This window comes from Chiloscyllium plagiosum, chromosome 37 (genome assembly GCF_004010195.1).
Source record: "Chiloscyllium plagiosum isolate BGI_BamShark_2017 chromosome 37, ASM401019v2, whole genome shotgun sequence".
NCBI lineage: Eukaryota > Metazoa > Chordata > Chondrichthyes > Orectolobiformes > Hemiscylliidae > Chiloscyllium > Chiloscyllium plagiosum.
In genome coordinates, this window is record NC_057746.1 from 33,346,108 (window position 1) to 33,364,982 (window position 18,875).

Below are 18,875 nucleotides of genomic sequence, written 5' to 3' on the forward strand. Positions count from 1 at the left end.
GTGTGCCTATCTATGCCGTTTGCTTATGAGTGCAGTGGGATACCAAATGGTAAAACGATCAGTGACTCCACAGCAGGAAATTCCGATTGCGTGGACTCCAACCTACCATGATGTTGACAAATGTGATGTGTGAAAATCGGCTGTGTACAGGGCACACCAGAGGAAGTGACGATACCACCACAAAGCTGTGCTACAGTACATGGTGTCTGAGGAAAGGCCTGGTTCTCCCTAAGCAATTTGATGTATAGCTATCTAGCTCTGGACTTTTTTTTGTTGTTTTTGTCATTGTTGTCATAAAATGACAAAAAGGGGGAAATGTAATGGAAAATTAACAAAATTAACACTTATTGTGAAATCTGAAAAAGAATACTTTGCTAAATCTAATACTTTGCTAAATCTTGTAGGTAGACAGCCTAACTTTGCTGAATTTTGCAGGCAGACAGCCTGGCCTTGCAAAGTCTTGCAAGCACTCGATTCAGCAGAGTCAGGGAAAACACAAGGGCAGTAAGCAATTATATCAACAGCAAAGGAATGAGAAAAACAACTCCATATGTGGAAAGGAGCTTGAATGTTCCCAGCTCTTGTTCTTGAATGGTGTGATAAAGCTAAGCGAAGGATCGTATAAAGAGAATATGTGAAAGCTATTCAGGGCCCCTTACATGAGGCATTTTGCAAATGTATTGGGTCCTCTGCAGAGGTTAAAATAAACTTTTTCTTTGCTCTTGCTAGCATTTGAGTTGAGTCGATTTAATTTGCACGACAGTGCTATAACAGACTGTTACGTGCTTAGGTCATTTTGATACTTTTTTGAGGGGACAGTGGCCTGTGTGAAGACTTTGTATGGCTTTGTGTATTGTTGTTGATTTCGATGAGATTTGGGGCATTTTGTTTTTGCGTCCCTACTCTCCGGTGTATTGTAAATGTTGATATGTATTGTATTTTGTGTAACTTAGAATAAAAAGACAGACAACACAGTGGCTCATTGCTCTAGTTTCCTCCCACAGTCCAAAGATGTGCAGGTAAGTTGAACTGGCCTTGCTAAATTGCCCATAGTGTTTAGGGATGATAGGTTAAATGCGATAGTCAGGGGTAAATATAAGGTAGGGGAAGGGAAGAGGTGGGTTACTCTTCAGAGGATCCGTGTGGACTTAAAGTCAAAGAGTCATGGAGATGTACAGCACCGAAACAGACCCTTTGGTCCAACTTGTTCATGCTGATCAGATATCGCAACCCAATTTAGTCCCACCTGTCAGCACCAAGCCCATATACGTCCAAACCCTTCCTATTCATATACACATCCAGATGCCTTTTAAATGTTGCAACTGTACTAGCCTCCACCCACTTCCTCTCATAACTCATTCCAAACATGTACCACCCTCTGCTTGAAAAGGTTGCCCTTAGGTCTCTTTTATACCTGTACCCTCTCACCCTAAACCTATGCCTTCTAGTTCTGGACTCCCTCACCCCAGGGAAAAGACTTTGTCTATTTATCCTATCCATGCCCCTCATGATTTTATAAACTTCTGAAAGGCCAACCCTCAGCTTCTGATGCTTCAGAGAAAATAGCCTCAGACTATTCAACCTCTCCCTACAGCTCAAATCCTCCAACCCTGGCAACATCCCTGTAAATCTTTTCTGAACCATTTCAAGTTTCACAACATCCTTCTGATAGGAAGGAGACCAGAATTGCATGAAATAGTCCAAAAGTGGCCTAACCAACGCCCCATACAGCCGCAACATAACCTCCTAACTCCTGTACTTAATACTCTGACCAATAAAGGAAAGCATACCAAACGCCTTCTTCACTATCCTATCTACCTGTGACTCCTACTTTCAAGAAGTTATGAACCTACACTCCAAGGTCTCTTTGTTCCGAAGGGCCTGTTTCCACACTGTCGGAATTCTATTCTATAACAGGAGTGTCATACATCATGTTCACTCTGAGAGCTGGCTCTGAGAGAGCTGGTCAATGTCAAGGTCTTCCCATGTGACTAGGGGACAGAATACACACCTCAGTAGAGCTATTTCACCCACATTCCCTGTGCAACATTTCTATCTCATACCTGCTGCAGTGCTTCAGCGAAGCTCAGTGTAAACTGAAGAAACAGCATGTCACCTTCCGCTTGGGGACATTACAGCCTCAGGCCCCTATTGAGTTCAATAATTTTTTAGAGCCTGAACCCTTCCTTCCATGTCCTTTACCAACTTCCAGAGCCCAGGCTCTACTATGTCAGCCAGTCCACTTTCACCCACTCACTGTCCCATTATCAGCTTTTCTTCTTCCCTAGCTTGCTGTCAAACATCCTTTTGTCTGCTAAACTTTTTTTCTCTCTCTCGTTAGGAAGTTGAAGGAGTGTACTGTACCTTTATGTGAGAGTAAATGCTGTTCTGAACTGAGAGATTGCAAGCACCTGTGTATATAACTAACTAGCAGTCTCAGAGTGGAAAATTGAAAATATGTGACATTTGGCTATGAAATGGATACCTGAGTTTTTATTGCTGTTTTGACAACAATTCAAAATAAACCAATCAGTTTAAATTATGCCACAGGATACTAAAGCCCAATAGAGTTTGAATTTATTGTTTGCCAACATCGAACCAATAAGACGATTCATTGGAGATATAAAAGTGTAGACAGTTTGAATATTGGAGAGAAAGCAACTGCCATCAAGAGAGAAACCCAAGAAATTAGGAAACACTCTTTATCAAAGGTACCCTTTTCATATGAAACATATTTGCAGTAAAAAGAAGTCAACACAAGGAGAAATTCAGCTGGAAGAAGACAGACACCGAAGACAACAGCAGTTGTGTGATTTTGAAATTGAGTTGATGTAATTTTCATCAGTATTAAAACATGTGGTGCTGGAAAAGCACAGCAGGTCAGGCAGCATCCAAGCAGCAGGAGAGATGGTGTTTCAGGCATAATGCCCAAAACGTCGACTCTCCTGCTCCTTGGATGCTGCCTGACCTGTTGTGCTTTTCCAGCACCACTCTTTTTGAGTCTGATCTCCAGCATCCGTAGTCCTCACCTTCTCCTAATTTTAATAAGTGTCTTATTGGAACAGCATATTGTTATAGAGTTGGAGGCAGATAATAAACAGTTAAGAGAAAGGGGGGCTTAGAGTTGTGAATAGTTATATTTAATGTTCACTTTTAGAGCTAAAAAATAAATTGATGTTATTTTCTTTAAATAGTGGAATTTTGGAGTTCTTTGTCACTCATATGTTAACAGACTATGAAACGAGCTGAGCTTTTCTGTGTGTTTGGTCTAATTAACAGAGGGTTTCACTGCTGTGTTGTAACACTCTCTCTATTTCTGGGCTCTGTCTGTACCTATCCGCTCACTCCCCCACCCTTTGTTATCAGTATAAGTACCACCATTTCCCGGCTGCTATCAATTCTGAAGAAGGGTGACTGGACTTAAAAGGTTATCTCTGCTTCTCTCTCCAGTTGCTGCCTGACCTGCTGAGATTGTTTTCTTCCTCAGCAGTTTCAATTTTTTGATTCAGATCTCCAGCATCTGCAGTTCTTTCTTTTATTTTATCTTTGGAACTATCCCAGGGAAGTTGGGGATCTTAAGGAGTCCTGCCCTTGATTCACGTAGCACTTGTGGAATTGATGGTCCCTTGATATGGAATTAGTCACCATCTGATCCCCACTTGAATTCTCTTTTCTCAGCGACCTGCACAGGTCTGTTCAGATTATTTGTTGTCCATGGTGTATTTCTTACTTTGGTCTCTCCCAAGACTGAACCCATTACTTGTGACTGATACCAATTATATTATTACACCAATCACATCAATACCACTGTTTCACCCTAACCCATACCTGTCACCCCTGACACTCTTGTGCGGACTTTGGTCCTTTGATTCCCAAGAGCCTGGGATGAGACAGAGTCAAATTCCATGTCAAGAAAACAGTACACAAACAGTGACTTGTCCAACTTCTGTCTCTGTGTCCTTTAGATCCTATTCAGGACGACATGCGAAAGGCCAAGTGGACAGTGTTAAATGACACCAAGCAATTCGAGTCCAAGATATAAATGGTTTATTCATATGAATGTAGGGAGCAGCTCAATAGCCCTCCACTGAATTACAAGTAATCATGGCTTTTATATACAATGTACAGTCACACAAAGGGGTACATTAGTAGATTTGCCGGTGACACAAAGGTTGTAGATGCTGTTGATGGTATGGAGGGCTGTTGCAGGTTGCAGCGCAACATTGACAAGATTCAGGGCTGAGAAATAGCAGATGGAGATCAAACGGGATAAATGCAAAGTGATTCATTTTGGAAGGTCGAACTTGAACGCTGAATATAGTGTTAAAGATAGGATTCTTGGCAGTGTGGAGGGACAACATTCATATCCATACATCCCTCAAAGTTGCCACCCAAGTGGATAGCGTTGTTAAGAAAACATATGATGCTTTGGCTTTCAGTAGCAGGGGGGTTGAGTTTAAGAGCTGCAAGGTTTTGCTGCAGCTCCACAAAATCCTGGTGAGACCACACTTGGAACATTGTGTCCAGTTCTGGTCGCACTATTATAGGAAAGTTACAGAGACTTTGGAGAGGGTGCAAAGAAGGTTTACCAGTATGCTGCCTGAACTGGAGGGCTTGCGTTATGAAAAGAGGTTGACTGAGGTCAGACTTTTCTCTCTGGAGAGAAGGAGGAAGAGAGGTGACCTGATCAAGGTGTACAAGGTAATGGGAGGCATGGATACAGTCGATAGCCAGAGACTTTTCCCCAGGAGGATTGACTGCCATGAGGGGTCATGGTTTTAAGATGTTTGGAGAAAGGTATAGGGGAGATGTCAGAGGTAGGTTCTTTATGCAGAGAGTTGTGAACGCATGGAATGTGTTGCCAGTGGTGGTGGTGGTGGAAGCAGAGTCATTAGGGTCATTTAAACGCCTGCTGGACATGAACATGGACAGCAGTGAATTGAGGGGTGCATAGGTTAGGTTATTTTATTTTAGATTAGGATTAATCCTTGGCACAACATTGTGGGCCAAAGGCCCTGTTGTGTGCTATACATTTCTATGTTCTATTTTCTATGTTCTACAACATACAGTTGCACACCTCTTCCAGAAGGTTAATTTATCTGTCACTAAAAATCTCCTTTGAATCCTCCCACTTCCTACAGACCAGAGGGTTGGCTGTGGGTACCCTCATGAGTCTTAGCAATGCCTGCCTCTTAGTAGGATACACAGAATAGTCTCTCTTCCACAGCAACACCTGCAGCATCTGCCACATTTTCTTCTGTTACATCGATGATGTATCGGCGCTGCCTCATGCTCCCACAAGGAGGTCGAACAATTCATCAAATAGACTGACACCTTCCACTCTGATCTCAAATTTACCTGAACAATCTTTGATCCTACCTCCCCTTCCTAGACCTCTCCGTCTCCAACGACCAACTCAAAACTGACATCTACTTCAAACCCACTGACTCTCATTGCTACCTTGGCTAAACTTCCTCCCAGCTACCCCCCTCCTTCCCCCAGTAAAAATGTGATCCCTTACTCCCACTTCCTTCAACTCTGCTGTATCTGATCTCAGCAGTAATAATTCCAGTCTAGGACAGCACACCTCCTCCTACTTCATGAACTGTAAATTCCCCTCCCCTCAATGACGCCCTCAATCGCATCTGCTCCATTTTCTGCATTTCGGCCCTTGAACCCTTCCCTCCCATCCCAAAGGAAGATAGAATCCCCCGATCCTCATATTGCACCCCACCAATCTCCAAATCCAGTGCATCATCTTCTGCCATTTTCACCACTTACATTCCCTCCTCACTCCTATCTGCGTTCCGTAAGGACTATTCTCTCTGTCACTGCCTTGTTAGGTCCACATCCCCATCAAACCCCACTCCACACCTGGCACCTTACCCTGCCATTGCAAGATGTGCAAAGCCTGTGCCACACCTTCCCCCTCACCTCCATCCAAGGCCCCAAAGGATCATTCCAAATCTGGCAGAGATTTACTTGCACATCCTCGAACCTCGCTTATGAAATCTGTTGCTCTCTACATCGGAGAGACCGAGCGTAAACTTGCGGAATGATTCACGGAACGCTTCTGGTCCGTAAGCACCAACCAACCCCACCTTCTGGTGGCCATCCATTTCACCTCCCTCCGTCCACTGCCCCCATGGCATGGCATTCTGGGCCTTTTCCACTGTCTAAACAAGGCCACCTGCAAACTGGAGGAGGAACACCTCATCTTCCACCTTGGGAGCCTAGAACCACGTGGTCTCAACATTGAATTCACCATTTCCAAATCTCCCCCCCACCCCACCCCCCACTCATTGCATATCCAACCATCCGACTCAACACCTCTGTCTTGACCTGACCTACCTGTTCGTTTTCCTTTCTACCTAACCACTCCACCCTTCCCACTGACCTATCACCCACTGACCTATCACAATTACCTCCTACCTACACCGCCATCACTATCCCATCTACCTATCCCCTAGCCCCAACCCCCAATGTATTTTTCAGCCCCCTTCCCCCTCCCCACACCTGATGAAGGGTCCTGCCCAAATTGTTGACTCTCCTGCTCCTCAGATGCTGCCTGACCTGCTGTGCTTATCCAGAACCACACTCTAGCTACATGTCACATGTTCTGACTTCTCACTGAATATTTAAACCTGGCTGTTCAAGATCCCAAACAACTTTAAAAATATAACCTTGCTACAGTGAGTGGGATTCACTTTTTCAAAACTAAAAATATGCTCCTTGAAAGCAGAAGAAAGAAAACATAATTTTCTCATAACACTACGTTATTGCTAACGTAGTGTCTAAGATTCTGCTTAGCAATACTAAAATTATGAATGGTATGTATATTCATATAACTGAGATGACATAATAATTGGCAGAAATCATCTTCCTGACATTATTCAATGACATTACTCTGTGCAAAGTGATAGTTATACTTCTTTTTCTGATAAGATAAAAACAGAGAAAATACATCATATCCCTGATTTTGTCTCTGAGACATTGACAAGAATATTTGTATATTAATAAGCATTTATGTGAAGCTAGTCCCTGTGTAAGAAATGGATCCTTTAATAAATAATACATTTCCAGAATGAATATACAATCCTTATGGAATTATGGGACATAGCTTGAGGCCACCTCGGCAGAAAAACTATTTCCTTTCTCTCTCTAGAAAACTCACCCTACCTAGAAATGTCCAGGTTCCCTGATTCAGATTTCCATCCCTAAACTAGTAGCACAGTACCTTGTCCCCTCTCATCAATACAAGCATCTGGTAGGGATTAACAAATGACCCTCAGCTTTAGGTAAGCTAAGAGGTGAGCTCAAGCTGAAATGATGGCAAGGGGAGAGGTGACCACCCTGACATCTGAGGTAGCTGTCCTGTATTCACTGGGGAGAAGGTGCCATCATGTGATGCTGACATAGGGTGACCTCCCAGACCCTGGAAATAAAGCCCATTAACGGGAGCTTGGAGACAGGGGGCAGTCCTTATCAGGCAGTCGCCGCCTTCAGATTGAAGGTGGAGCAGGAAAGCTCACTAACACTTCATCTCCTCATCAGTGGTCAGAGGGTGAAGCCAGGGTTGAGGGTGAAGCCAATGTCAGGAATTGAAGTTGGGTCAGGGATGTAGTCAGGGGTTCAAGGGTTAGAGGGTCAGGGATCATGGGTCACGTATAACTTTCTGGGTAAGTCCTGTCTCTGACTCTGAAGACTGGAAGCTCAGACCCAGTGTGACATTATGGGATGGATCTATCAGTGACTTTTCATCCCACAGATTCTCAGAGGTTTTTTGTCAAGCCCTGGTCGGTAGAAGGGAAAGATTCTCTTAGTGAAAGTCTGGGTGAAAATGTGCAGAAGGGACATGTTGTCCGCATTGTAAAATGACACCTGTCCACCCTCACAGTCCAGGAACACGCCAATCTTCCAGGGTCTTACTGTCAGGGGGAGTGGGGTCTGTGACGGGGAGCTAACGACAAAATAACGACCGAAGCGATCGCCCCACAGGTACCAGAATCCAGCCTCAGAGTCCGGGATGTATCCCTGTTGTCTCTGCGTAGACTCTTCGGTCACTCCCACAGCCCAACAAATTCCATCTCCCACCTGGACCTCCCAGTAATGTTTTCCTGCGGTGAATCCGTCTGAGCCCCTGACACTGAGGGAGGGATCAAACCTCTTCAATTTGTATAGGGTTCGAACGAGAAAGCTGTCATTGTCTCTGAGTCTCACACTGGTCCGCTCCTCATTCATGACAAAATCAGGATGGGCTGTGTTTGGATCCAGGGTCAGAGAGGCTGGAACTGGGAGATACAAACAACAGTCAGTAACTGAGCATCTTACTAAGTTTTATTCTAACTCTTTCCTTTCTAATGAGGTAACTCGAGGGATTCCCAGAAATTCTGGTGTATTAAATGACTCCAGGTTGTGTTATTGGAATCAGGGTTTACCATCCTGGGATCACTCTGCCTGTTCAACCCGGTCAGAGCTGAGCAGGGATTGGGAACACACTATGTTTTATTTTTACCTTTCCTCAGTCCCCTGTCTCCTGCTTCAATCCTGACCCAATACAAGGAATCCTGTGTCCCTCAGAGCCTTGGGCTTCTCAATGATTGTAGAGTGAGCTCCAGACCATATACTACTTGTTTGAATACTATCAGGGAGCTATGGACAAAACCCAAGATCCCTCTGTACTTCAACATTGTTAAGGGTCCTACCATTAACTGTATACTTACTCTGCATACTTTCCACTGCAACCATGAGATACACAGCAATGTAGAGTCACTGAGTAGAAACTGATAGCCAAGTTCCATACCCATAAAGAGAGCCTCAACCATGATCTTGGGTGTATGTCGCACTACATCTGACCCCACCATACCGTTCGGTATCTGCCAATTATTCCTTACTGTCCTGCATGATACCACCACTTTGATAAATTGTTATGATCTGTCTACCTTAATTAGTTTGTTCAGTTTTGGATTACTTATTACTTTGGTTAGACCTTCAGCATGCAACTCATTTCTATCATGTTATTCCAATCATTTGGTTTGTCTCCAGCACCAGCTTGTTTTGAATTATTTGTAATTATCTCTCTACCTCATTTCGCTGGATTATAGGTCATCCCTTCACTTGTTATTCAGCTGTTGACACTTTACTCCCATCATCTGACACTTTTGATCATCTGCAGAGACCTATTATTTGACACTCCACGCACACCATTTATATGATCATTTCCTCTCTCTGCCTTTGATCTCTCTGCCTATAAATTCTGTGTCTGTGTGCATCTATCTCACTTCACCTGATGAAGAGGCTACGCTCTGAAAGCTTGTGCTTTCAAATAAACCTGTTGGACAATAACAAGTGCCGTGTGACTTCTGACATTGCCCACCCCAGTCCAACACTAGCACCTCCACATCACACTTTCCTTTACCTTTGATCTCCCAATGTGCAATACCTCCGTTTAAACTCCATCTGATAGTTATCCACCCATATCTGCAACTGATCTACATCCTGCTTTATCCTTTAAAAACCTTCTATACTATTCACAATTCCACTGACCTTTGTGTCATCTGCAAACTTTCTAAAGCACCGATTTATGTTTTTATTCAAGCCATTTATATAAATCATAAACAGCAGAGGTCCCAGCGCAAGGCAGAGACCTCCAGCCCAAAAAGCACTCTTCCACCATTAAACTGTCTTCTATGGGCAATGTAATTCTGAATCCAAAAGGCCAAGGCACCATGGATTCCATGCATCTTAATCTTCTCAATGAACTTACCATGAGGGAAGTTGTGGAAAACTTTACTAAAATCTATGAAAGTAACATCTATTGCTCTATCCTCATTGAACATCCTTGTCACTTAGGCAAAAAAAAAACACTTGTCTTGGAGAGTGGAATATTTCCTCAGGACGATTGAGAATAATCCTTGGGGACACTTTCAGAAATTGAGTTACAATCCAGAGCTTTCTCCTCATGTCCACAGTGAGCACCAGCTGACTCCATATTCCCCAGCACCTCCCCTCCCTCAGCAGGGACAGACAAAGCTTCATTCCCAGGCCTCCTGTCCCCACCTTATTCATGGTCATGAGTGGGACACACAAGGCAGAGCTCCATCAGGGGAATGCTGTATTGTGGAAGAGGAAAGGTCCCATTGGGAAGGAAAGGTGATGGGTTGATGTGGGGGGACGGGAAGGGGACAGAATGTCTCTTGCTGAATGCTGCAAAGTATTGCAGGTTTTCAGAGGCAGAGCTTCACTCAGGGCTCTGTGTGTAGCTCAGGTCCAGGGAGCTTATGAGGTGAAGGTTTTTTTGGTGATGCTTTTTAGAAGGGGATCTGGTGTCTGAGCAACACTTTAATTCCAGTCAGGGTCACTTTTAGCTGGGCTCCTCGGTAATAGTTCAGTCCAACAAGATACTCTGCCAGATATAACATGATTCAGTCATCAAATACCCTAATTATAAATCAGGAAAATAAAACTGAGATTTACCGGGTTTAATAAATCCATTCAGTAACTTTTAACTGGGATCCTGGGAAACTACTAAGCCCAACAAGATACTATTTCAGATATAATCTAATTCACTCATCAAATACATGAATAATAAATCATAAATCAGGACAAATTTGTGGTTTACCAGGTTTAATGACATCAATCATTTCTCTCCATGCTGTGTACTGCAAAGGGCCAGTGAACTTTCCGATCATCAGAGTACCATCTGCTAATGACAGTTTATGACTTTCATCACTAATCCTGTGAATATCAAACATTGGATTATAAATTGACTTGAAGGCATCTCTAATTTACTTTAATTCACTGTGCAGAGTTTCAGTAAAAAGCTCGTCCTACCTCCTCTTCCTAGATGCTTCCTCCTGTAATAAATCAGACACAAATCCGAGTTGAGAGACTGTCTATATTCAAACAGCAACAATAATACAAACTGTTGCAAGCTGCTGAGAATGCCCCATTCTCTCTGCCACCAATACACAGGGAGACAGATATTGTTACTAAAATAAAGACTACAGATAGTGCAACACTAATGAGTCGTTGGTAATATGTTATTTATTGTCACACATATCTAGAAAGATACAGTGCTTTGTTGTGCAAGAATAATTCCAGACTGACTGGATGGGATCATCTGGAAAGACTGAAATATCTGATCATTTGTCAGATCCTGGATATTCCTATCAATCCCAGTGACAGACAAGATTTGGAGATGCCGGTGTTGGACTGGGGTGTACAAAGCTAAAAATCACACAACACCAGGTTATAGTCCAACAGGTTTAATTGGAAGCACACTAGCTTTCGGAGTGACGCTCCTTCATCAGCTCCTTCATCAGTTTATTTCTCTGTTTCTGGGCACTGCCAGTCACACTGGGAGGCTGTGGGGCAGAGAGAGTTTCAGCAGCAGCTTATAGCTGGGCAGGGGATAGCAGGGTGGGAGAGATCAGAAATTAGATCAAAGGAGTGACAGATCAGAAGCCTAAGGGATCAGAAGCTGGGATTGAGGGGGAGGGGAAGAGGAGACTGGAAGGAGTGAATGGGTTAGAGACTCACTGTTGGGGATGGGTGAGTGCTGAGAATTGGGGACTGGAATTCGAGTAGATTTGTGTGCAATGAAAAGCCAGAGGGATCAGAGTAACCACGGGGTAGAAGGTTGGTGACAGGTAGAAGTTGAAGGCATTGGAGGTCGGTAAATAATTTCAGAGGCCAGACGATTCTGATATTTCAGGGGATCCATGGTCAGAGGCCAGGGGTGTGAGGATGTCTGGGCCCTCAAGGAATGTTTTGACTGCTGGAAAATGAAATAACTGGGCTCAGGAGGGTAAAAATGGAGATCTCATGCGGCAGGCAATGGATGAGATTGAAAGTGTTGAGGATTGATGTCTGATCACATAGGGTCTGTGGGGCTGTCATTGGATTGAGTCAAGTGATTGGAAAGAAAGATGTGCATTTTATTTGCTGCCTTTCACCATCACCGAATATCTCAAAGCACTTTACAGCCAACTTGAAAGGTTGCCATAGTTTGAATGTGGGAAACATAGAGCCAATTGTGCAGAGGAAGCCCCGATAAACAGCAGTCTGACTAGAGAGTATGTTTGTGATTGTGATGTTGACTGTGGGATAAATACAGGCCAGAACATTGAGATTAGTTCCCTGCTCTTCTTCAAAAGTGTGACAAGGAATCTATTACATCCAGCACAGCAGAAACATGGCGCCTTAGATTAATATCCCATTTGAAAACCTACATCTCTGTCAGCGCAGCAGTCCCCACGTACTGACCCTCTGAAGGTGCAGCATTTCCTTAAGACTGACCCTCCAACAGTGCAGCAGCAGTCCCTCTGTACTGACCCACTGAAGACACAGCACTGCCACAGCACTCACACTTCAACAGTGCAGCACTCTCTCAGCACGGACTCTGGGACAGTGCAACAGTCCTTCATGGCAGAAATAAATAATAGTGCAAAGACAGTGAAATCCCCATATTGTCAGAGGAGTGTTGGGCTGGACCAGGCAAAGCTAATGGTGAATTTAAGCTGAGGGTCATGACACCTCAGGCGAGAGGTATAATTGAGAAGGCAGGACTTCCACATTAAATTCAGCAGGTGCGAGAATGCAACCCTGCATTAAAGGCACCATTCTGCATTGAAGAGATGACACTTGAAGAGTAGTGAATCCAACGTTGATGGGTCCAGCACAGGTTGGCTCAGGGCTAGCAAAACCTGAGCCCACACCTGCTCCCTCACTTCCATCCAAGGCCCCAAAGGAGCCTTCCACATCCGTCAAAGTTTCACCTGCACATCCACCAATGTCATTTATTGTTTCCGTTGGTCCCGATGCAGTCTCTTCTACATTGAGGAGACTGGACGCCTCCTCGCACAGTGCTTCAGGGAACATCTCTGGGATATCCGCACCAATCAACCCCACCACCCCGTGGCCCAACATTTCAATTCCCCCTCCAATTCTGCCAAGGACTTGCAGGTCTTGGGCCTCCTTCACCACCACTTCCTCACCACCAGACACCTCGAGGAAGAACACCTCATCTTCTGCCTTGGAACACTTCAACCTCAGGGCATCAATGTGGACTTCACCAGTTTCCTCATTTCCCCTCCCCCCACCTTACCCTATTGTATTCTTTGCTACCTTCTCCCCAGCCCCACTCCACCCCCACTTATCTCTCCACCTTGGAGCTCCCTGCCTCCATTCCTGATGAAGGACTTTTGCCCGAAATGTCGATGCTCTTGCTCCTCGGAAGCTGCCTGACCTGCTGTGCTTTTCCAGCACCACTTTAATCTAACCTCTGGCTCAGGCCCCATGGTGGAGATGTCGGAATGAAGGTAGACATTCTTTCAGCTTCACCTTTTTATTCTCAGAATGTTCAAATAGTGCCTGATTGTAAAGATTTTCACTGTTTTTTTTAACTGGGTTGTTTATTGCAGAGTAAAAGTGACAATAAATCATCATCATCAAGATGCAGTATAGAAATTCACCAAAGATCCTTGCGCATAGAACACAGAGGGTAATGGTCAAGAGGTGTTTTCAGGCTGGAGGTCTGTGAGTAGTGATGTTCCACAGGGATTTGTACTAGGACCTCTGCTGCTTGTGATATTTATTGATGACTTGGATAAAAATGTAGATGGGTTTGCAGATGGTACAAAGTTGCATAGAGTTGTGGGTAGTGTGAAAGGTTGTCAAAAGGTACAGCAGTATATGGATTAGTTGCAGAAATGGGTGGAAAAATAGCAGATGAAGTGTAATCTGGGTAAATATGAGACAATGCATTTTGGGAAATCAAATGTTAAGGAAAAGTATACAGTTAAAGGCAGGACCCTGAACAAATTGACATACAGGGGAACCTTGAGCTTCTAGTCCAGTCCCTGAAAGTGGGCACACATGTGGATAGGGTGGTAGAAAAGGCATATGGCATGCTTGCCTTTATTGGTCAGGGAACTGAGTAAAAGAGTCAGGATATCATATTGTAGCTTTTTTTCGAATTTGGTTTGGTCATGCTTAGAATATTGCATTCATTTCTGGTCACCACATTACAGGACGGACATGGAGGGCTTGGGAGGGTACTGGAAAAGCACGGCAGTAAGAGTGTGTAAACTTTAAGGTGAGACAAGAAAAACTCGAGTTGTTTTCTCTGGGGGGGAGGGGGGCTGCTGAGGGGAGACTTGATAGAAGTCTATAAAATACTGAAATGTTTGGATAGGGTTGACTGTCAGAATCCTTTTCCCAGAGTTGAAATGTCTAAAACCAAAAGATACGTATTGAAGGTTGGTGGGGGGAGGGGGGGGGGGGCTGCGGAAGTTCAAAGGAGATGTGAGGGGCAAGTTTTTACACAGACAGTGGAACGAATCTGGAATGCTATGCATACCCATATACAAAGAATGGAGGGATATGGACCAAAAGGCAGGCAGGAAGAATTAGTTTAATTTAGTGTCATGTTTGTCAATAACATTGCCCATTCCTGTGCTGTAAAGTTCTATGTTCTATGTTTGGTACCTTCCAACACACGACCACTTCCATCTGGAAGGGCAATGGCAGAAGATACATCATCACCTGCAAATTTCCCTTCATTCCACTCATCATCCTGACTTGGAAGTATATTACCAGTCCTTCACTGTTGCTGGGTCAAGATCCTGGAATTCCCTCCCTAACAGTATTGTGCACCTACCTACAGCACAAGGACTACAGTAGTTTATGAAGGTAGCTCAATACCAAATTCTCACGAACAAAAAAGGATGGGCAATAAACACTGGCCAGGCCCCAGTGGTGTCCACGTCCCATGAGTGAATAAATAAAAACAGAAAAAAAATGTCATTCCAGACTGAAACCTTTGACATGGCAGCACTTCTTCAGTAATGAACCTTTGACAGTGCAGAATTCATCAGTACTAACCCTCTAAGACTGCAAAATTTCCTCTGTCCTCAATCTGACAGAGAAGCACTCCATCAGTACTGGGTCTGTGAGACTGCGGCAAAGTCTCAGTGTTGACCGTCTGACAGTGCAACACTCCCTCAGTACTGACCCTCTGGCAGTGCAACACTCCCTCAGTACTGACCCTCTGACAGTACAGTACTCCCTCAGCACTGACCCTCCTGCCATGGCTGACACTCACTCCTTGGATCCAGCAGTCCTCACCTCTCTTTACTTACTGCATTACCCCAGCTCAGGGAAATCTTGCCAATCGGAGTTGGAAATGGTGTAGAGAATCATGAGACACAGAACCACAATGTACTATTTAAATTGTCAAACCACCTCCTGGTAGAGGATTAGATTCCCATATCCTGTACCAATTCTGTTCAAACTGGAACTGAATGGGTTAGAGAGGCATTGGGAAGAGATTCAGAATTGTTGTGGTTCTGTTCGCCGAGCTGGGAATTTGTCTTGCAAACGTTTCGTCCCCTGTCTAGGTGACATCATCAGTGCTTGGAAGCCTCTTGTGAAGCGCTTCTGTGGTGTTTCCTCCGGCATTTATAGTGGCCTGTCTCTGCCGCTTCATTCATGTTGCTTGTCATCTGCGTGTGTGGCTACTAAGGATAGCTGGTTGTGTCATTTCGTGGCTAGTTGGTGTTTATGGATACGGATCCTTAGCTGTCTTCCTGTTTGTCCTATGTAGAGTTTTGTGCCACACACGCAGATGACAAGCAACATGAATTCGATTGGGACAACACTACCATTATAGGGCAAGCCAAACAGAGAACAGCCAGGGAATTCCTAGAGGCATGGCATTCATCCACAAACTCCATCAACAAACACATCGACCTGGACCCAATATACCAGCCACTACAGCGGACAGCTGGAACTGACAACCGGAAGCGGCAGAGACAGGCCACTATAAATGCCGGAGGAAACATCACAGAAGCGCTTCACAGGAGGCTCCCAAGCACTGAGGATGTCACCTAGACAGGGGACGAAACGTTTGCAACACAAATCCCCAGCTCGGCGAACAGAACCACAACAATGAGCACCCGAGCTACAAATCTTCTCCCAAACTTTGAGAGATTCAGAATCTTAACCCTTTAACTTTCCATACCCAGCTGTTTTATGAGATTGAAAGCCACACCCCTTCCCCCGACCCCTGTCATTCTCACATTCAGCAAGCAGACAGCCAGCTGCTCATGCAGGGACATACGCCTTGATTGCAATGTGAATTTTAGGAGTATGTTAAACTCGGACTAAACAAAAACCTTACAAACCCTGGGGCGGTGACATATATTCCTGGGATTCTGTAAATATTGTATGAGGCTGTTAGTTGAGTGACATTAGCTAATCTGCCTTGGGATGGATAAAACAATCAAATGTCTTAAACTAGTTTGGAATTGTTGGGACAATGCTGCATTTCTTTCACAATCTGAACCCATCACGTTGTGACTGAGAACTTTCGCTGAATCAAACTGGAATATAACGCCTCACCTCGATAAATAACACTTCATCTTTCTGCTCCATCTGTTTCTGCAACTTTGAGAGATTCTCCTGAATAGAATTTAAATTCTTCTGAATTTCTTGAAGATTTTTCTCCATTGCTTCTAGAACCTTCTCCTCTTCTTCCCTGAGATCTCCGAGTAAACGCTGCTCTTTCTCATTGAGGAACTGATGAATTTTAGTGAACTCGGATTTGATATGGCTGCGCAGACTGTTCACTAGTTTCTATAAAATGAAATATGAAACATAATTAATGTCTCACCATTAAAAAAAAGCCAGATCCGGCAGAATTAGCGCGAAGTAACTTTACCCTCATTTTGGAAATCTTCCGTTTCTGTTTCAGTTCAGTTTCTGTAAAGGCTGTTTTTTTCTTTGTTAGAGAATCAAAGGAACGCTTCACTTTCTCCTGGGGTTTGGAGAGAATTTTAAAAAGAAGTTTAACAGGGGATATAGTAATTACAATAAATGTAACAACAGAATAAAAGCGTTAGACGCTGAAAATGTGATGAAATAATTAGGGAATGAAATCTGTTTTCTTTTACCTTGTAGATGTCAACAGTTTCTTTAATCGGGATGAAGCGGTGCTCTCTATGTTCCCGGGAATCTCTACAAATCAAACAGATCAATTTCTTATCAGTTTCACAAAACAGCTTCAGTTCTTCCTGATGTTTCTCACAGTGACGTTTACTTTCCTTCTCTTGTGGATTCAGACTTGATGTTCGGACTTTCTCGGCCAGACTCGCTAAGGTCCGATTTACCCTGAGGTTTCTTTCTGGGAACTCCTGTCTACATTCCGGGCAGGAGTTTATCTCCTTCTTTTCCCAACTCTGGGTGATACAGGAGCGGCAGAAGTTATGTCCACAATCCAGTGTAACTGGTTCGGTGAAGAAATGGAGACAAATGGGACAAATTAAATCCTCGTCTAAACTGGGGAACTGCTGACTGGAATCCATGATCACACTCAGAATTTCCTGGTCCTAGCCCTTTTCAGTTTCTATGTGACTGTGCTGGTGAATTCCTGTAGTCCAGCAACTTCATAAAGTGGTTTCCTGCAATACTCCACAAATTATTCATATAGCTCTCCTCAGTTTTATTGTTTTTTTTAAACAAACAGCAAAACTGAGGGCCGTAGACAGGATAAACGGTGAGAGTATGACAACATTAGGGCGAAAACTGAACCCAGGTGAAAGTCCATGCGAAGTTTGCAGATTTGGCACAGGTTTGGAGGCAGAGGATTGGACAGAGGAAGGGAAAGGCTCTGAGGGGTGGGGAGAGAGATTTGATTGCACTCATCTCCAGACTGAACTCATTCTCTGGTGGAATAATGTGTAAGATCCCGATTCAGAATCTAAACGTGTTGATTCTAGTTTTGAAAGACATTGTTCATAAATAAAACAGAGAATTGTGAACACTGGAGATCTGAAACAAAACAAAAATTGCTGGAGAAACTCACCAGGTCTGACAGCATCTGCTAAAAGAGAGCAGAAGTCAATGTTTTGAGTTCAGTGATCCTGCTTCAGAACAGAGGCCCTGCCCCGGCCCATTGAGGCAGGTAACATGGAAAATTCCCACTGCCTGGTCATTTAACTGCAACATGCAGCCCAGTGTGAACTACAATATTAACTGCTAAAATAGAAGTTGCCGGAAAAGTTCAGCTGGCCTGACAGCATCTATGAAGAGAAAGCAGAGTTAATATTTTGAGTCTGGTGATGCTTCCTGAGAAAAACTGGCTATACACTGAGTAAGGGTCCAGCTTCATAGTTGGCCAGCATGATACAGAGCTCGCCTGGATCTCTTAAAGAGATCCTGCCCTTTTCAAAGTCAGGGCATACTTTCTTACAAGAGGAGACAGAGCTGCTCCAGCGTGGATCCAGGCAGTAGAATGGTATGTTGAGGGTGCTGATGGTTTACTCTGTAATGTTGTTAGTTACTGCGCACCTCCCATCACAGGAGCCCTAATCCCCCATGGTCAGGTTATGAAGGAGAATCAGAAACCCCCTGCATTTTTTAGGCTACATCCCGACCTCCTTCAAACTGGGGGCTGCGTAGCCATGTTCAATACATTAACACAGATCAGGAATCAATCTTCAGAGCTTCCTGTTCTGCATAGTCCATTATCACACTAGAATATATATTTGAGAGTTGCGAACCTTTTGGTGGGGGTGAAACGAAGGGGAGAAGTCCTGGCTGGTACATTAGATTAACACGGTTCAACAATTGTGCTCTCTTTATAATTTCAGTCCTTGGGGATTTGGTTACTTGGAGCCTTTACCATCTTTGAATATAAACTTGAAAAGAAGCCAGGCCCCTCTCACTTTTTTTTTTATCATTCGTAATTCAATGTACACAAGGCCAGGTAGGCTCTGGGACTCTGGAATTCTGGATCAGGAACTTTCCTGACATTATATTCCTGCCTCCGATAAGCAGTGCTGCTCAGTGGGATTTTGATGCTTTGGGGCATG

General features: G+C 44.1%; 2 protein-coding genes across 2 annotated transcripts in view; both read right to left on the reverse strand.

Moving 5' to 3' along the window:
• The window catches only part of LOC122541484 (zinc-binding protein A33-like), a 162,704-nt gene that overhangs the window by 92,893 nt on the left and 50,936 nt on the right, over nucleotides 1-18,875 (reverse strand). The window lies entirely within an intron of this gene.
• On the reverse strand, nucleotides 6,536-17,564 carry LOC122541486 (zinc-binding protein A33-like). Its single transcript, XM_043678296.1, has 6 exons — nucleotides 16,956-17,564; nucleotides 16,724-16,819; nucleotides 16,405-16,638; nucleotides 10,834-10,856; nucleotides 10,622-10,737; nucleotides 6,536-8,291 (listed from the first exon to the last, which is right to left on the reverse strand). Exons 1-6 carry the CDS (start codon nucleotides 17,364-17,366, stop codon nucleotides 7,747-7,749), a joined length of 1,425 nt encoding a protein of 474 aa, XP_043534231.1. The 5' UTR covers nucleotides 17,367-17,564; the 3' UTR covers nucleotides 6,536-7,746.

Excerpts from the sequence above, each read along its gene's own strand:
- LOC122541486 (XM_043678296.1), bottom strand. The coding sequence starts at position 17,366 with ATGGATTCCAGTCAGCAGTTCCCCAGTTTAGACGAGGATTTAATTTGT. Across the intron at positions 10,857-16,404 it reads ATGAAGTGTTATTTATCGAG|GAGGAAGCATCTAGGAAGAG; the intron begins GTGAGGCGTTAT and ends GATTTATTACAG. Across the intron at positions 8,292-10,621 it reads GATTGATGTCATTAAACCTG|TTCCAGCCTCTCTGACCCTG; the intron begins GTAAACCACAAA and ends TGTATCTCCCAG.